Source organism: Cervus elaphus, chromosome 10 (assembly GCF_910594005.1).
Source record: "Cervus elaphus chromosome 10, mCerEla1.1, whole genome shotgun sequence".
Lineage (NCBI taxonomy): Eukaryota > Metazoa > Chordata > Mammalia > Artiodactyla > Cervidae > Cervus > Cervus elaphus.
The window spans coordinates 40,074,728-40,091,337 of NC_057824.1; the positions used below are offsets into that span (position 1 = coordinate 40,074,728).

Genomic DNA, 16,610 nt, shown 5'->3' on the forward strand with positions numbered 1-16,610 from the left:
CCACTGCTCATCCTCAGTCAATTCTGACACCAACCCAAAGACCATTTTTCTTCTTTTATTAGAATTTTTTTCTTTTTTTTTTTGTTTTTCTCAAAATTTTTATCTAAAAACAAACAAAAAAAAAAAAAAGAGAGAAGGAAAAAAAGAAAACCAAAAATTATTGGAAACTTCATGGTTCAAGTGGGGAGATGGGAGGAGCATGGAACTGAGGCTCCCAGCCTCTCCAGAAAAGTCCTCACCCTCGAAGTGCCCTCTTTCGCAGGGAGAGCAAAGCCGGGGACAGTCCCCCCATGCCCAGCCTCCGTCTGAAGAGGGCAGAGTCACAGTGGTCCGGGGGCCGGAGAGGGGCAGGGCCGAAGGGGTCACAGGAAGTAGTCGGCCACGGGCTTTTTGGAGGGGATGCCCCGTGTCTCTTGGGGAGCAGCCTCGAAGATGATGAAATCTTTCTGGAGATGCTCGTCCAGCTCCAAGATGGCTGCCACATTCCCACAGCTGAAGTCGGGGGGAAGGTGGGGGCAGCAGTGTTAACAGAATGGCTCAGCCTAGATCCCTACCTCAACCTCCCCAGCCCAGGCAGCTCACCGGTAGCAGTAGTTGGGTGCTGACCACACAGTGAGTACAGTCTCGTTGAAGTGCCACTTGTAACCTTCCATCACCAGTTGGTGAGCACGGCAGATCATGTCAATGTCGTTGGCTGCGTTGAACTGGGCCACCACGTCACTGCCAAACAGGTAGCCAGCCCCACGGGGGCTCACGCCCCAGCCTGTGGTGTCTGAGGCAAACGAGGGAAGGGATGGTGAGGGGGTCTTCTCAGGGCCGCCCACTGCCCTTCACGGAACAGCCTGCCTCCCCCCGTCAGGGAGGCCTGTGCAGCAACAGCACAAGGCCCAAAGGTATTCTGAGGAAGCCTCGGGACAGGACAGCAGATTCTGAAGTGGATACGCTCCAAAGAAGAAAGAATTTCCTGATAGTTGGAGCCACCTGATCATCAGAGTGACCGTCTAATTTACTGTACAAACAGGTCCACACAAGAGTGAAAGGAGGTGCTGACAGTAAGCACGCTGGGACGGCACCTGTGACTCAGGGCAGCCCAGCCGGCGGGGAGGTAGGGACAGGGCAGAGAGGGAGCGGAGGCTGGTGTCACAGCACAAGAGCCCCAGACTGGTACTGCGAGGCTTGGCTCTCATCTCAGCGATGCTCCATACCAGCTGATGCCCACGACATGAGGGGTGCTTGTGTGTGCGTGCTAAGTCACTCCAGTTGTCTGACTTTGTCACCCCATGGACTGTAGCCCACCAGGCTCCCCTGTCCTTGGGATTCTCCAGGCAAGAATACTGGAGTGGGTTGCCACGGCCTCCTCCAGGGGATCTTCCCGACCCAGGGATTGAACCTGCATCTCTTACATCTCCTGCATTGGCAGGCAAGTTCTGGGGGCTATCATTCTGGGAGCCTGATCCTTGCAGCAGTCCCTTCACATTCAGGAAGTCGATGACTCACTTTCAACAAGCTCCTGAGGTATGACGTACACCTCCCCCTCCCCCACCCCCAGCTCAAAGCACCCAGCTACCCCCATCCCCGCTCCTCATAGAGGATGCCAGCCCACTGGCCATCAAGCACCAATGCCAGTGAAGACCAGCCCCTCTCTGCCCCAAACTCACCTGCCCGGGGCCATCCCTTCCAGGCACCTGCTCTAACCACAGGACCCCCTCGGTCACTCACCAAACTAAGAGCAGAGCTCTTGCCCTCACCTTCAGGGTCGGACCAGAGCAGGTCACACATGGGCCCGTCGTGGGGCACCTCTTGCTTTCGGTCAATTGTCCGGATCTGGTCCAGCGTCTGGATGGAGGGGGAGAGCCCCCCGTGCACACAGAAGATCTTCGGGGAGAGCAAGACCGGCTGAGACCTGGCGCCTCTCCCAGCCCTCCCGTCCCTCCCGTCCCCAGGGAGCCGCGCGGCGGGCCTACCTTGCCATCTATGATGGCCGACAGGCTGAGGTAGTCAAAGATCTCAGTGCAGTAGCGCCACACGGTCACCGAGCCGTACTTGCGCAGACACTCGTCATAGAAGCCGTAGACCTGGGTGATCTGACGGCTCTCGTGGTTGCCCCGGATCAGGGTGATGCGGTCAGGATAGCGAACCTGGAGGCAGTCACCATGCAGGGCCTGTCCCTCCCTCCTCCATATCCTCATGTCTGCCAGCCCCGCTCCACCCTCATCACCACTGCTCCGGTCCAGATTCCGATCATCTCTGCATGAACCGTGTCACACTCACCTCACAGGATCCCCATCCCTCCTCCAGAGGATGCAAAGCTGGACCCTCTCACACTCCCTCCCATCCCCCCACTTCAACTACAAACCTAATGGTCCCTCCTTCATCCACCAGGTGCAGACCAAGCCCTTACAAAACATTTAGCACAGCTTGTCATCTGGCCCCTTACAACCTCTCTCCCACCAACGGATACTCCATGCCACTTTCTGAACAGGGTGAGCCTCTCTTCCCTCCCGCTACGATGCCACCCCCACCTTAGTTTCATCAGATGCCTCCAAGTCAAGGAAAGCTGCCTGACCACCCAAGCCGAAACGGTCCATCAACAGCAGCACAGCTCAAGAGTTGGGGGCAGGTGGGGCAAGAGATGAGGGCAGAAAGGATGCAGGCAGGTCAGGCCAGAGGTGACGCAGGTCTTGGCTCCAGAAGCCAGGGGGGTCCCACCTTAAGTGCCAGCAGCAGGAGAAACGTTTCGACGCTGTAGAAACCACGATCCACAAAGTCCCCCATGAAGAGGTAGTTAGTCTCAGGGACATCGCCACCCACCTGGGGAGGGAGAAAGAAGGTTCAGCTTGGTCCTAAACTCTCCCCAACTCACTGTAGTGGCCCATCTCCAGCCAAGTCGAGGCACTTCTTTCACAATGAACCTACCTAACTAGAGGCCTCTGATCCCCAACCCACTCACCAAAGTTTCCACTCTCAACTAAAGGGGTCTTGCAGCCATCCCCTGGGTCACCTTTCCTGGCATTTCCCCACACTCACTCTGAACAGCTCCTTGAGGTCATAGAATTGTCCATGGATGTCACCACATACCTGGAAATGAGAAAAGTCAGAACTCAGTCTGAAAGCCTGTGCTGCCAGGGGCTGTCCTTCAAAAACACCCTACTGCTTTACTTTTTTTAAATTTTGGCCTCATTGCATGGCACACGGGATCTTAGTTCCCACCAAGGATTAAACCCACAAGCCCACAACTCCTGCAGTGGAAGCACAGAGTCTTAACTACTGGACCGCTGGGGAAGCCTTGGCTTCATTTATTCATGGTTAAGAAATGGATTTATTTAGAGAAATACACTCCACAGACAGAATGTGGGCCATCTCAGAGGGCAAGAGCCGCCTGGAAGTCCCTGCTTTAGAAGATCCTTATCAGTCTCGGCTAAGCCAAAAGAGAAAGTGTGTGTGAGTACATGCATGCACGTGTGCGCACGTGCTCAGTCATGCCCGACTCCTTGCAACCCCGTGGACTACAGCACACCAGGCTCCTCTGTCTGCGGAATTTTCCAGGTAAGAATACTGGAGCTGGTTGCCATTTCCTCTTCCAGGAGATCTTCCTTTGATTGAAAGCCTCTGCTTCCCAGAGTTAAAATCTACTCTCCCACCCTAATGCCCCCATCCCACTCTGAGTGCCAACTATTCTGTGGGCAAGAGCTAGAGCAAATTCTTTCCAGCTAGACCTGCAGCTCCCAGAGGACTTGGCCCCCTCCTCTGCCTACTCCCCTCCAGGCACCCAGAATAGAGTCACTAGTAACACACTGGAACACGTGGAGTTCACTCACTCACCAAATTAAGAGTCCTTCTGCCCAGGCCAAGAGCATCCCTCCAGTGACTCCAAAGACCATGCCCACAACCGCCATTTCTTCTAGCAAGGCTCTCTTCAAGATGGGGCTCCCAGGGATGAGGGGTAGACCCTGGAGCCCCCAAGACTAAGGAGAATGTCCACGGGCCTAAAAGACCAAGCTAGGCTGTGGAGGGACGGTGGGTACTCACTGTGACTGGAGAGTCCACCCTCTGCACGTTGCTCTCCTCCACCAAGATCTCTCTGGAGACAGAAGACCAAAGTTATCAGAGCCGGGCCAGCCCAACCTAATTTCTGACCTTTTCTGCAGGGGAAGAGAGGATGAGGCTTGAACCTCCACGGGGCAAGTCGGAAGTATACAATTACCCCAGGCAAGGCTGACCACAGTCCCCCAGTTCGAGACCCTTCTGTGGTTCCCCACAGTCAACAGGCCAAAGCCCCAACTCTTGTTCAGCATCTAAGGCCTTCCCAAGGAGTCTGGGACTTTCCTGGCCTTGACCCTCCTGGCTGCTCCCTTTCACACATCCGGCACTTACTCCCAGAAGACAGAGCTCCTCCTCCTGTCCACACAGTGCCTTGGCTGGGCTCTTACAGCCCCTCTCTCCCCACCCCAGGGGCCTTCTTCCCCTGGAATGTTCTTAGGCACAAGGGTGGTGCCCTGGGCAGGCCAGCCATCAGATCTACCTTCAAAGCGATATGCTGTTGCCACTCTTCTGTCATTCAGAGGAAGCGAGGACTCTGTGCTCCCTCTCCTTGCAGTGTGATCTACTTCTATCTGAACGAGTGTGACATGGAAATCACTGTCTGTTAAGGACACCCGACGTTAAGTAGTGCTGTGCTTCTAGATTTCGTCCTTGACGCTCACAGGAGCCGAGGACATTGCAGTTCACACCATGTGCCAGGTCAGTACTTAAAGAGTTCTGCATGGATGATGTGGGCACTCAAACCAGCACCCTCAAAGGCAGGTGCTATGATGATTCCCATGGCTCAGATGAAGAAACTGGCTGTGGTCACACAGACAGGAACTGAACCAAGGCTGCCTGCTCTGGGGTCTGGCTCTTATCAAGCGAGTCTGATGTGGGAGGCACCTGCTCAGCCCTCACTCTCTCGGCCAGTCCCTTCCCACCATACCAGGAGCTCCCTGGGCTCAGGGTGTGCTGCGGAATTAAGGCGGCTCCAGGGAGGTGTGCCCTGGTTTCCAGGAATGGGAAGAGCCGCTGGTGGTGATCCAAGGGGCCAGAGAGCAGCCAGGCTCTCCCACCTGTCCTGCATCTTGTACCGAACATCCTCACACCACTGCTTACAATACTTTTCCAACTGACTTGGGAGGTTCTTTCCATCCTCATCTGACAAAGAAACCGAGGTTGAGAGAGAAAAGGGGCAGGATCCAGGTCACAAAGCTGGAAGGTGGCTGGGAACTCAGAGAACCAATCTCCTGAGACTTTACACCAGCCCCTTCCACAGACTTGGTCAAAACCTGCCTCAGTGCCAGCAAGGCCCCTGTACCAGCCCTCTGAGGGCTCACACTTGCTCACCTTCACTGCTGACCACTGACCAAAGAATTAGAGATGCTGTCTCTGGATATGCAGAATCTCATCTGAGCTCTGCAAGAATTTCAAAGACGTGGAAACACAAGAGTGACTGGACCAGGGCCATACCATTTACAGGTGACAAAGCTATACTTCATCCTAAAGACCACCTCATTCAAAACCCTCTGCTGTTCTCAACTGCTGATGTTTTTAATGGGAACAAATGCAGCTCCCAGGCCTTTGCACTTTCAAGGTATCGAGTCTCGGTATCCACTGGGCAAGCGAAAGTTCTTGACACCACCAGCCTCAGCCTGGGGCCCTGGTGGGTCTCCAGGAAGCCATGGCCAGATGCTTGAGTTGGGTCTCTTCCAGACTGGGCCTGGGATAACAGTGGCCACCTCAGGCCCGAGCCGAGTTCCTCCAAGCTCCATCTCATGAGCTGGACAGGGCCCTCCCACTCCTCAGTAGCCCCCTGCTGCCATTCACAGAGTCTAAATGTCTGCTGGGCTATCAGTGAGCGTGGAGGACAAAGACCTGGATCCAAAACCAGCTTCCCCTCCGATCAGCTATGAGACCAGGGGTAAGAGGCTCAGTTTCCTCTTTTGTGAAATACTCACCTCTGCCCTGCCCACTGCACAGGGCTGCAAAGAGCAATGAAAACTGAACACATAACTTCTGTTGTTCTGAAAATCCCACACTGTCCAAGCATTAGCTATCATCACTGCCATGCTGTTTCCAGGCCTTGTGAGGGGCACGAAACTTACAGGAAGAAGAATAGTGCCAGGCAACAACGGGTTTAAGTTCCTAAAAAAATGCCAATGAAGACTGAGGGAGCAGGGATATCTGAAAACATCTAGGGGCTGGTCTGGTCAGGGAAATCTTGAGCTGGCAAAACATGAAGGATCACAGGCGAGCATTTAAAAGGGGGCCCTGCATGTTCACCAAACCCACACAGGCCCTGCCTGGCGGTGACAGGTCTTTGTGGGGCAAAGTCAAACAGAGAGCCCAATGGCCACTTTATCAGTGGCCTCAGTCAAATCACTAGGCTTCAAGGAGTCACGGCTTCCTATTCTGTAAATGGGGAAAATTATTTCAACTTTGTAAGACTGCTGTGGGAAAGAAATGGACATAAGGTCTTTGCCAGTATAAGCCCAGGTGAACAACGGGTCTGTTGTTCAAAAAAAAAAAATGTGAGGTAAATCTGCTGACCCTTTCTGCACAGTTCTCCAGTGTGTAGAAGCCACAGACAGTTCCTCAGGAGGCAGGTAACTGGTCTCCTCACAGCTGCCCACAACCCTCAGAGATCTATCCCCGTTCTCCTCCTGCTGTGAATGCCCTTCCTCAGTGGGCCTGCCCCCACTAGCTCTCCAAATTACTTTCAGCTTTCAAGGCCACCTTTTCTAGTAACTTCTGCCCTTATCAGCACTGCTCTCTTCCCACAAAGTAGGAACAATAACACCTAATGTTTGTCTAGCACTGACATTTAACCAAAGCCTAAGCACATTCCAAGCACCAACTTACTCTTCACAATCATCTTAGGAAATACTATTATCTTGCTTTATTATCTCCAGAGGAAGAAACAATCTCAGAGACCTCAAGATCACCAACACGGCTAGAAGGTGGTAAAGCTGACTCCAACCCAGGGCCGTCACATTCCAAAGCCTGGCTCTTAACCACTACCTCATCCTACTTCCCACAGAACCCTTAGTTGGGCCTCCATTCACACCTTATTTATCCTCTGGTTTATTTACTACTATTTCTTAGGCTCCCACAATCAATATGAATAATCCAATTCCACTTTCTTGCATTATGGCCCGAAAAGGGATAGGACACGGAAAACTGGCTTTAGGATCCATCCTTTAACTGTTGAATATAAGAGTCCTCACCAGTAAGATGGGATCAATTCCACCCACCTTTTAGGGTTGTTACTGGAATTCAAAGAATACTACAAACCACAGAGGCTTTAGCTTTCCTGCCTTGAACTCCTGTTCTTGCTGACACCTCCTTTTATCATCTTATTCTTCGAGGTCTATCCCCAAGTTCAGTTTCTCCAAGAGACATTCTCTATTGCCCCCCAGACAGGGTTGTTCCCCTGAACTTCTTAAGTATTTTCTATACTTCACTCCACTGAAAGCACATCATCTAATACTTCAAGTGTCTTTATCCAGGTCTGTCTTCACCCACCAGGCTGGTAGCTCCTCGAGGGAAGAGGCCCTATTCTGCTCCTCTTTGGAAAGCTTCCAAGATGAGCCAGGCCCAAAGTTTTCAGCTGGGTTTATCCCAGGCCGGAACCCCAACTCTCTCTTCCACGGAGCCACCGGGCTCACCTGGCTTTAGCGCACAGGGCTTTGACTTCACTCTCCTTGATGAGCTCGCAGCGCCGTAGCTGCTCGATCTGCCGGTCCAGGTCGCTTATCTCCGCCATGGCCCACCCCCCCGGCGCGGGTCAGAGCCGGGGCCGCCGCCCCCTCCGCACCGCACAGGGGTCTCCTGGGAAAGGCGAAGATGAACCCGCGGATCAGAGTGTCCCTAGGGGGCGCCGGGTCAGCGGGGGCAACTGGATTCTGGAGCTGGCCCGGCCCCCCACCCCCAACTCCCGCCTCCCCTCACATCGGCCCCGGGGCCCCCAGCGTCCCGCAGCCCGGGCCGCCCCCCGCTAACTCCCGTCGAACTCCGCGAGCCCGCGCTGGGGACGGTGGCCTAGAGGGTTCTCCGACGATTACCGCCGCGGCGTCTCCGGCTCTGGCTCTCGGGCTCCCTCTCTTCCTCCTTCCCTTCGCTTTGGGCCGCCGCCACCACCGCTTCTACTTCCGGCCCCGCCGCGGAAGCAGCGGGATACCAGTTCCGCCCCAAGCCGGATGTGGCGTCATACACGCACTCCCCTCCTGCGCCGCGCCCTTACCCCACCCCCTCAAGCCTAAGAAGGGAAATAAGCCCAAGGAACCGGATGTCGGCAACTAGCGGGCGGAAGTGATTGTAGGCTAAGCCGATTGGCACCGGGAAGGCTGATAAGGACATCAAACTCAGTGAGCCAGGGCACCGCCTTGTAGCTTTAGGTTACAAGATTTTGTTTATACCTGTTTTAATGGACCTCTCCCAGTACTGATCCCTAGTGGCTAAGTGGTAAAGAATCTGCTTGCAATGCAGGAGACCTTGGTTCGATCCCTGGGTTGGGAAGATCCCCTGGGGAATCCCAACTCCAGTATTCTTGCCTGAGAAATCTTATGGAGGAGCCTGGTGGGCTACAGTGTATGGGGTCGCAGAGTTGGACACGACTGAGCTACTAACACTTTCACTTTCCCCCATCACAACCCGTGAGAGATGGAACTTGGTCCTGTTCGCAGTCAAACGGTAAAGCGGTAAAGCATCTGTCTACAATGCGGGAGACCTGGGTTCGATCACTGGGTGGGGAAGATCTGGAGGAGGAAATGGCAACCCACTCCAGTATTCTTGCCCGAAAAATCCCATGGACGGAGGAGCCTGGTAGGCTATACAGCCCATGGGGTTGCACATGACATGGAGTCAGACACGAGCAACTTCACTTTTTTTCACACTTGGAGCCCAGTGCTTACTTTGAACAAGGCTGGACCCAGTTGGCATACAGAAGTTATTTGTTCAGTGAGTGAAGGAATTCCAGTCTCTTTCCAGGGTCCCAGAGAAATCTCTGCCCTGGGGAACCTCTGAAATTAGAAGCCAAAAGGACTTCACCTTCCCCACACCAAGCATATACCTCAGTCAGCATGACCTCCCTGATTCCAGAATGGTCCCTTGAACTCAGCTGCTTATTGTCTGCAGTTGTGTTGTTTTTTTGAGAGGGAAACTGGCTAAAAGAGGTTAAGTAACTTGTTCACAGTTGCATAGCTAAGAACTTTGAGTTTGAATCAAAGTTGATTTGAACCCAGGAAGCTGTGACCTGAGTTCTAATTTCTTCTCCTTCTGCCACTTATTCTTTCTGGCATTCACATTGTCGTTATGAACTTTATAAAAACACCCTAAACTGGCATTTGAAGTCCTCTGCTTCCCTAGTTTCTTGCTGCAGGCAGAAGTGACTGGTCTTTAAACAAACTTCTTGGTGCCAGAGGCCTTTTGGAATGTCCTTTTTGCTATCTTCTATGGACCCTCAATTTTTATTTGCTTTACTTCAGGCCTTTTCACAGAGAGCTGAGTGAGTCTAGGTACAGTAGTGAGGCCGGCCAATTTGAAGGAACACTAGATACAGTTCGGTTTTGGATAGGGGCAACAGATGCAAATGTTCAGAGAAGGGGAAAGGACAAAGTTCTTAACTCCCAGGAGGTGCTAGGCTTCTATTCTGATGACTATAGGGATTCAGTAGATCCAGAGATCAGAAAGATGAAAATGTTTTTTCTTCCTCTAAAGTGGAGCTCAGACAGGAAAGGGTTCACATCAGGAAATTTGGGCAGTGGCAGGACTAATGCAGTCCCTGGCTATGACTAGAATCTTTAATACCTGAAAAGATCTGGTGTCGTTACTGTACTCCACAGCATGGGTGAATGGGGGAGCGTTCCAGGCATGACATAGAGTAAGTGCAGGACCCTCATTCTGGCTGCATTGAATGCAGAAGCCACAGAGGTTCAGTTCTTAAACTGGAACCTGAGCTCCACAGTTCTGTTTGTACACATTTGTGTGTCTGTGTTGTTGATGTGGGTGTTGGGATCTCAGGTTCTTCAAGGGGTTCCACAGCTCAGAAGTCAGCCTAATCCCTTCTCCTTTTAAAGATGGGAAGACTGATGAGCTCAACAGTATAGATTAAGGATATGCATTCATAATCTTGTTTCAATCAATAAATTTCCCAGCAAGATGTCTTAAGGAGGAACTGGGAATAATAGCCTACTGCTATAGAATACTTATCATGTTGCCCAGTTTACAGCTTACTTTTTGTCAGTGGCTGTTTTTTTGTGTGTATGTCACAGGGGCCTTCTATACCTGTAAGTTCTGGGCCTAAAACTGAGGCTGAGGCTGCAACCTCCTAAGAATGGCAGTTACACACACACTTCCTAACTGTAAAGGCCTTATCAGATGCTGCTGGTTGGTTGAAGGAGCAGAGCACTGTGTGGTTGGAAGAAAATCCACAAGCTTTTCTCATGAAGCCCCGGGTAAGGATCAAACACAATACTAAAGGAGTCCATCTCCTTCACCTACTTTTCTGCTCCAGAAAGAAGAACATAAAGCAAGGGCTCTTTCTTCTCTGGGCTCTGCCACCTCTCCCAGGCCTCCCCTGCCCTAGAGACCAGACATGGACACCAGATTCCCCCTTAAATAGCTGTTTATTGGCAGTAGGCTGGAAACGGTGGAGTTAGCGTACAGAGACAACACCAGGCACCAATGTCACAAGGAGGCAAGGGTGACGGCAAAGAGCAGCCTGGAGCCCCAGATGAAGCCCCCTCTCTTCAAGAGTGAGTGTGGGAGGGGACGGAGCCTGGAGTGTTGAGGGGGCAGCCTTAGAACACATCGGCTTAGTAGGCGTGGTTAGAGATGAAGAGGGACTCGCTGGCTGCAGCCCCTGCCTTACCACTTGGGGTGTACTTTCCTTGGCAGGCAAGGCTGTTGGCCTAAGAGGGGAGAGGAGCCAGAGTGAGAAGGTCCCTTCTCGGAATCCCGTCCACCCCAGCACCCTGCCCGCCTCCTGCCCCATCCTTACCAGGGCTCGCTTGACGTATTCTTCCTGGGCAGCCTTCAGGTTCTCCTTCTTTCCACCCCAGGCCTTCAGGGCAGAGGCCTGCAGGGCTCGGCCATAAGAGAAGGTCAGGGCCCATGGCTTCAGCAGGGGGCACTTGTTGATGGCGTTGAGGTTGATGGATGCCTCCTCCTCACTCTGGCCTCCGGATAGGAAGGTGATCCCTGTAGAATGAGGGGGTGACATGGGGGGAGGGGTTGTAGTCAAGCAACCCAGGGGATTGGAAGGAGGCCCTAGAAGCTGACCTGGAAATCAAGACCACAGGGGCACAAGGATCACGGGTAAGTTCATCTACCTCCCAGAGGTCAAGATGAGGAATGGGTCTCACCAGGGACAGCAGGGGGCACTGTGCGGCGCAGCGCCGTGACAGTTGCCATGGCAATCTCCTCGTGAGAATATTTCTGGGTGCAGGCGTGGCCTGGGGTTACCATATTGGGCTTCAGCAAGGTGCCTTCCAGGTAGATGTGATGGTCACTCAGAGCCTTGTAGACAGCAGCCAGCACCTACAGCAGGGTGGACCAAAGTGGGGTGAGGTGGAAGTGGGGTGAGGTGGAGTTGGGGGGACAAGGGTCACCCCCAGGGGCCCCGACCCAGCTCCCTAGCCCACCTCACTGCCCAGGCAGGCAGGCCACCTACCTTCTCGGTTACATACTGACAACGTTTCAAGTCATGGTCCCCATCAGGAAGGATCTCGGGCTCCACGATGGGCACAATGCCATTCTGTGGGGTGAGGGACAGGGTAGCAATGAGGCCTCCTAACCCAGAGCCCCACCTCCAGCCCTCCACAGCTATTTGTGCCAAGATCTTATCTCCACGACTCCTGGCTCCACAGCCCTCCCGATTCAAAACAGATTGGAGGAGATTAGCCTTCTCCACAGATCCACCCACATAATCCCTATTCTGCCCTTCTGCTCACAGAGCCCTTGATGAACCCAAGCCTGGAGCTTGGTGAGGATTCAGAGTGGGCTAAGCTGGCAGATGGGTGGTAGGCCATCTGATACACTGGAATGGAATAGGTGGGACGTGGCCTGCTGGGAACCTACGGGCCCACCTGCTGGCAGATGCTGGCATAACGGGCCAGGACGTTGGCGTTTTCCATGATGGCGAGGGAAGAAGGGGTGTGTTCCCCGATCTTCAGCACACAACGCCACTTGGCAAAGTCAGCTCCGTCCTTCTTATACTGGGCACAGCGCTCCGACAGCCCATCCAGCCCTGAAGAGGGGACGGAGGGGTCAGAGCCTGCCAGCGGAGGGGGCAGGTGGCTCCCACATGGCCCGGGCACCCAGAGGGGTGCTGACCAGGGTGGGCTGGTCAGTAGGGCCAGGAGCTAAGTGGCTCTCACCTTGGGTGGTCGTCTCGCCATTTGTTCCTGCCAGGGGTACCACACCTTTGTCTACCTGCGGGAGTGGAGAGCAACAAGATAGGATGGGAAGTAGTCTCTGGTGCCCTTTTCTCAATCTTTGATCAGGGAACTAGATCTCACACGCCACAACCAAGTTTGCTTGCCGCAACTAAAGAACTTGTGTTCCGCAATGAGGAGCGAAGATTCTGTGTGTCGCAACTAAGACCCAGTGCAGCCAGATAAATAGTATTTAAAAAACAACAAAAAAACTCTTGCTCTAGAGTCTTTTTCTCCTCTGTAGCCCCACCCTGTCCCAGCTTTACTTCATCTCTCAAGTATCCTTCCTGGTTTGCCAGTGTTTCACTTAGCCATGGTATCTGGTCCCAAGAGGCAAGATACACGCAGACAGCTTGAACTCTACCATTTACTAAGTGTGAGCAAAACACTTCATGGCCTTGAGCTTCTGGTTTTTCAATGGCATAACATGTGGCTTTTAAAATCACAAGGATTAAAATGCCAAGCAAGTCCCATAAGTTACTGGCTTCTTACACACAATTTGGAGGTGATCGGGGCAGACTCCACCCAAGTCTCTCCACCCAGTTCATCCCCAACCCGACCCCTGCCTGTTATCCTGGATTTCCTTGCCCCTCATCCATCTCACTGGGCTTCCCAGGTGGTGGCAGTGGTAAAGAACCCGCCTGCCAACGCAGGAGACATAAGAGGCGCAGCAGGTTCGATCCCTGGGTTGGAAAGATCGCCTGGAGGAGGACAGGATAACCCACTCCAGTATTCTCGCCTGGAGAATTCCATGGACAGAGGCGGCTGTGGGCTACGGTCCATAGGGTTGCAAAGAGTCGGACATGACTGAAGTGACTTAGCACACGCACATCCTTCTCACATTTCCCACCCCAAGGCCTGGCCCCCTCACCTTGATGCCCACGACGCCGCCCTTGGCTTTGATAACTTGGGGGAAGGGACGCCCATCATCGGCCTTCTGGTAGAGCGTCTCGTGGAAGAGGATGACGCCCCCAATGCAGGGATTCACGCGGTCGTCGGCGGTCAGCAGCAGTTGGCGGTAGAAGCGCCGGTTCTCCTCCGTGTTCTCGGTACCAATGGACTGCAGTCGCTTGGCAATGCTCCCTGGAGGAAAGCATCACATGGGGATTACGGGGGTCAGTCAGCCCCTCAACCCCACCCCTGGACCCTCCTCCCCTTGTGCCCTGCCCGCACCGGTGGACTCATCTGCAGCCAGGATGCCCTTGCCCGGAGCCACAATCCGGTGAGCGATGTCACAGAGCTCCTTCTTCTGCTCCGGAGTGAGTGCTGGGTATTGGTGGGGCATGGTGCCTGTCAGTTCCTGGGCGGAGAAGACACATGGGGGAGGGCTAGTTAGTGGAGTCTTCCCCTGATCTCCCAACCAGCAGGGCCCCTTGCCTGGAGGTCAGGGGAAAGGCTCCCTACCTCCCCTGCCCCACTCCCGGCAGGTCTCGGGGCACTTCCTGCCCCAGGCTCTCCCTTACACCCAGCTTCCTTGTACTAGGCCTGCCTCCTGTACCTTTCCTAACTCGGTTTGTTTCTGGGTGTTACCCAGCTGAGGGTGGGGCTGTATATTGGCATCTGGCCTAAAGGAATAGGCCAGAGCCATGGACAGGCAGGTCATGTGGAAGCCGGACCCTTCTGGCTTGCGCTGTGCCATGGGGGTCACCTTGCCTGGAAGCAAAACCAAACGGAGTATTTTGGAATGAGAAGTTGTGCGGAAGGCAGAAGGCCCAACGTCCTCATCTGAAAGAAGCCAGAGAAGGGGAAAAAGCTGTGTTTCAAGCCACACAGCAACCCAAGGGCCTGATCTGAGATAAGAACTCAGATCTCTGGCTGCGATAGGAGTGTTCCTTCCAATCCACCGGAGATCCCAGGGCTGGCCCAGGCTCCATCGCCTCAAGGACACCCAAGGTCAGGCTGCTCCCCCCAAGGTGGGGGGAGGGTGTTAGGAGGAAGGTGTTAGGAAAAAGGTGGTGGTGAAGGGGGTGGTCCTCAGAAGCCCAGAAAAGGGCGGCGGAGGAAGCCTAGCCCGGGGTGGAGGAAAGGAGTGAGGTTTGTCCTCACTGCTCACACGGGGTAAGAGAACGTGGAGGAGAGGCAAACGCCCCACCCCTTCCCCTGAAAATGCTCCTGTCTGCTCCGCGGCTGCAGCTGTTCCAGGCTCAGAATCAAGGTCACCCGATAAGGAAAGATAGGGAAAGTGTTAACGGGGCATCATGCGCTGCCAAGGGGTTTCCCCTCCTGGCCAGGGGCCCCCGTCTCCCAGGACAGGGACCAACCACCCGCTTTCGGGAACCCTGAGGCAGTAAACGAGCTGGCTCCCACCCCTCGATGCCTCCTAGGATCCCTGCAGAGGCAAAGGGGCCATCATCTTTGCACCCAGAGTCTTAACAAGAAAAAGGGAGCGGGGAATGGCCCTCCATCTCGCCCGGCTTCCTTCCTCCCCGGTGTGACTCAGCGCGCGGAGCGGTCGCTGCGTTGCGCAGCAAACCCAGGGAGTTCACGCTGGAAGAGTCGGGGAGTCCGGGCTGGGAGCAAACGTGTGGGTGGTGGCGGAGGAGGAAGATGTTAGGGCCGGGTTGGGGGGCGCTCCTTGCGGACGCCCGACCCGCCTCTGCCCCCGGGATCCTTCTCCACGACCCCTTCCCTGACCTTCGCACGTGGCGAGGGGCGCTCACCTGGCACCGGAGAGGGGCGGGCTGGCGGGGCGCAGCGGTGGAGGGCAGGCGGAGTGGACCGAGGGGGCGAACGCGGCACTCGTCACCAGGACTCTGGTTCCGCGGCGCGTTCCAAGAGGAACGCAGCCTATTCTACTCCTGAGGTGGGGCGCGGAGGCGGGCGGGCAGGAGGTGGTGCCCGGCCTTATAAAGGCACCGCTCCGCCCCCCGCCGGGTTTTTCCCTTTTCAGGGGGCCGGAGGCGCCCCGGCGTCCAATGGCAGGCGAGGAAATGTGCGAAAGGCCGCCCCCGAAAGGCGAAGCCGGGAGGCGGCGCTTGGGCGGGGACTGTGCAGCGAGAACCCGAGTCCTTCCCCCTCGTTCCCCCTCGGACGTGACTAGGGCCACATCCCGCGGGTCGCAGGCGCCCTCCCCTCCCTCCTCTCCTCCCCCGACCCCCCTCCCCTCGGCCTGGCGTGCTTCGGGGCGCCGTGACTCAGCCGATTTTTGGGCCCCGGAGGAGATGGGAATGGGGTGGGGTCCGAGGAAAAGCGGGTGGCTGAGCCCGAAAACAGCGAGGTTCAGCTTCCCTCCCGCAGGCCCATCGGGCGGCCCGGGGCAGCCCCAGCTTCCGGTGGCGGTGAGGCAGCGAGTGTTCCATTGTAACCGAATCCTGGGGCTCGGCGACTGCCCGCCCGGGCGCAGGAGAGGGCGGCGCGGGCAGGCTCCCGGAGCGCAAGCCGGCAGCGGTTCCGGGTGTCCCGGCCGGCGGGTATCCCCGCCGCGTCCGCGCTCCATCCCGGCAGGTCAGGCTCCCGGGACCCGGAGAGCCAACGTGGCCCGCGAATGCGCACGCGCCCGCCCGCGGAAGCGGGACCAGGCGGGAACCCGCTCGGGCCGCCGCTCAGGCCGAGCAAGTCTGGGGATGTGGGGCCAGAGTCCTTGGAAAACTCCCTGGCGCCGACTTTCCTCTCCAAAATCAAATCCGTCCCCCGGCTGTCGGCCTCCCAGATCCTTTCCGAGCCTGCCCATCCTACCGGCCAGGTCTCCCCTCCTAAATCTCGGAGCCTTCAGCCCAACCCCAACCCCGCTCCGTCCGACTGGAGCCCACCTGTGAGGAGGAAGCCAAAGGCGCGGGCGAGCCTGGTCAGCAGCGAGTGAGCCAGGCCCCGCCCGGGCTGGGTTATAAGGCAGCTCCCGCCCTCCCCCCAGCCGATGTTCACGACCTTCTCCAGTGACCCCTGCCCTTTGCTCGCCACAGATCTCCTGGCAGGGACCTATATTTAGGGAAACCTGAAGCCCCTGACATTCAGGCCAGCGTGGGGCCTAAAGTGAAGGATGGGGAAGAAGCTTGTGGGCCTGCCTTTTTCCGGGTGGGGGGAGGGCCCCCTGCCCACTCACCGGGTACTTCAGAGATTTCTTCCTTGGAAATCCAGACTGAGGCCCTCAACAGGCTGTCAAGAGAAATAAATCTCTGGACAGCGATCTGTGAGGAAGGAAGGAGGGGTAAG

At 55.5% G+C, this 16,610-nt stretch overlaps 3 protein-coding genes across 9 annotated transcripts in view; 1 reads left to right on the forward strand and 2 right to left on the reverse strand.

Moving 5' to 3' along the window:
- Window positions 1–41: 41 nt before the first annotated feature.
- On the reverse strand, window positions 42–8,250 carry PPP4C (protein phosphatase 4 catalytic subunit). The gene is made up of 9 exons (XM_043914662.1): window positions 8,091–8,250; window positions 7,695–7,857; window positions 4,030–4,081; window positions 3,028–3,078; window positions 2,710–2,811; window positions 1,965–2,138; window positions 1,749–1,875; window positions 583–772; window positions 42–492 (listed from the first exon to the last, which is right to left on the reverse strand). Exons 2-9 carry the CDS (start codon window positions 7,790–7,792, stop codon window positions 363–365), a joined length of 924 nt encoding a protein of 307 aa, XP_043770597.1. The 5' UTR covers window positions 7,793–7,857; window positions 8,091–8,250; the 3' UTR covers window positions 42–362.
- A 2,383-nt stretch (window positions 8,251–10,633) lies between these two features.
- Window positions 10,634–16,519, reverse strand: ALDOA (aldolase, fructose-bisphosphate A). 3 transcript variants are annotated; one of them, XM_043914671.1, is made up of 9 exons: window positions 16,501–16,519; window positions 13,635–13,761; window positions 13,333–13,544; window positions 12,405–12,459; window positions 12,114–12,274; window positions 11,699–11,782; window positions 11,391–11,565; window positions 11,027–11,226; window positions 10,634–10,937 (listed from the first exon to the last, which is right to left on the reverse strand). In XM_043914671.1, exons 2-9 carry the CDS (start codon window positions 13,744–13,746, stop codon window positions 10,842–10,844), a joined length of 1,095 nt encoding a protein of 364 aa, XP_043770606.1. In that variant the 5' UTR covers window positions 13,747–13,761; window positions 16,501–16,519; the 3' UTR covers window positions 10,634–10,841. The 3 variants fall into 3 exon arrangements, with proteins under 3 accessions (XP_043770606.1, XP_043770604.1, XP_043770605.1); XM_043914669.1 differs by lacking the exon at window positions 16,501–16,519 and adding an exon at window positions 16,211–16,345; XM_043914670.1 differs by lacking the exon at window positions 16,501–16,519 and adding an exon at window positions 15,122–15,381.
- TLCD3B (TLC domain containing 3B) overlaps window positions 14,193–16,610 on the forward strand; it is a 31,124-nt gene continuing 28,706 nt past the window's right edge. For all 5 annotated transcript variants that reach the window (XM_043914663.1, XM_043914666.1, XM_043914668.1 and 2 more), the window contains exon 1: window positions 14,193–14,354. The gene's annotated coding sequence lies outside the window, so the exon portion shown is untranslated. The remainder of the gene's footprint in view (window positions 14,355–16,610) is intronic.

Excerpts from the sequence above, each read along its gene's own strand:
- PPP4C (XM_043914662.1), bottom strand. The coding sequence starts at position 7,792 with ATGGCGGAGATAAGCGACCTGGACCGGCAGATCGAGCAGCTACGGCGC. Across the intron at positions 2,812-3,027 it reads ACCTCAAGGAGCTGTTCAGA|GTGGGTGGCGATGTCCCTGA; the intron begins GTGAGTGTGGGG and ends CTCCCTCCCCAG. Across the intron at positions 2,139-2,709 it reads TCCTGCTGCTGGCACTTAAG|GTTCGCTATCCTGACCGCAT; the intron begins GTGGGACCCCCC and ends GACTGCCTCCAG.
- ALDOA (XM_043914671.1), bottom strand. The coding sequence starts at position 13,746 with ATGCCCCACCAATACCCAGCACTCACTCCGGAGCAGAAGAAGGAGCTC. Across the intron at positions 13,545-13,634 it reads GGCTGCAGATGAGTCCACCG|GGAGCATTGCCAAGCGACTG; the intron begins GTGCGGGCAGGG and ends GCTTTCCTCCAG. Across the intron at positions 12,460-13,332 it reads GCGGCGTCGTGGGCATCAAG|GTAGACAAAGGTGTGGTACC; the intron begins GTGAGGGGGCCA and ends CCACTCCCGCAG.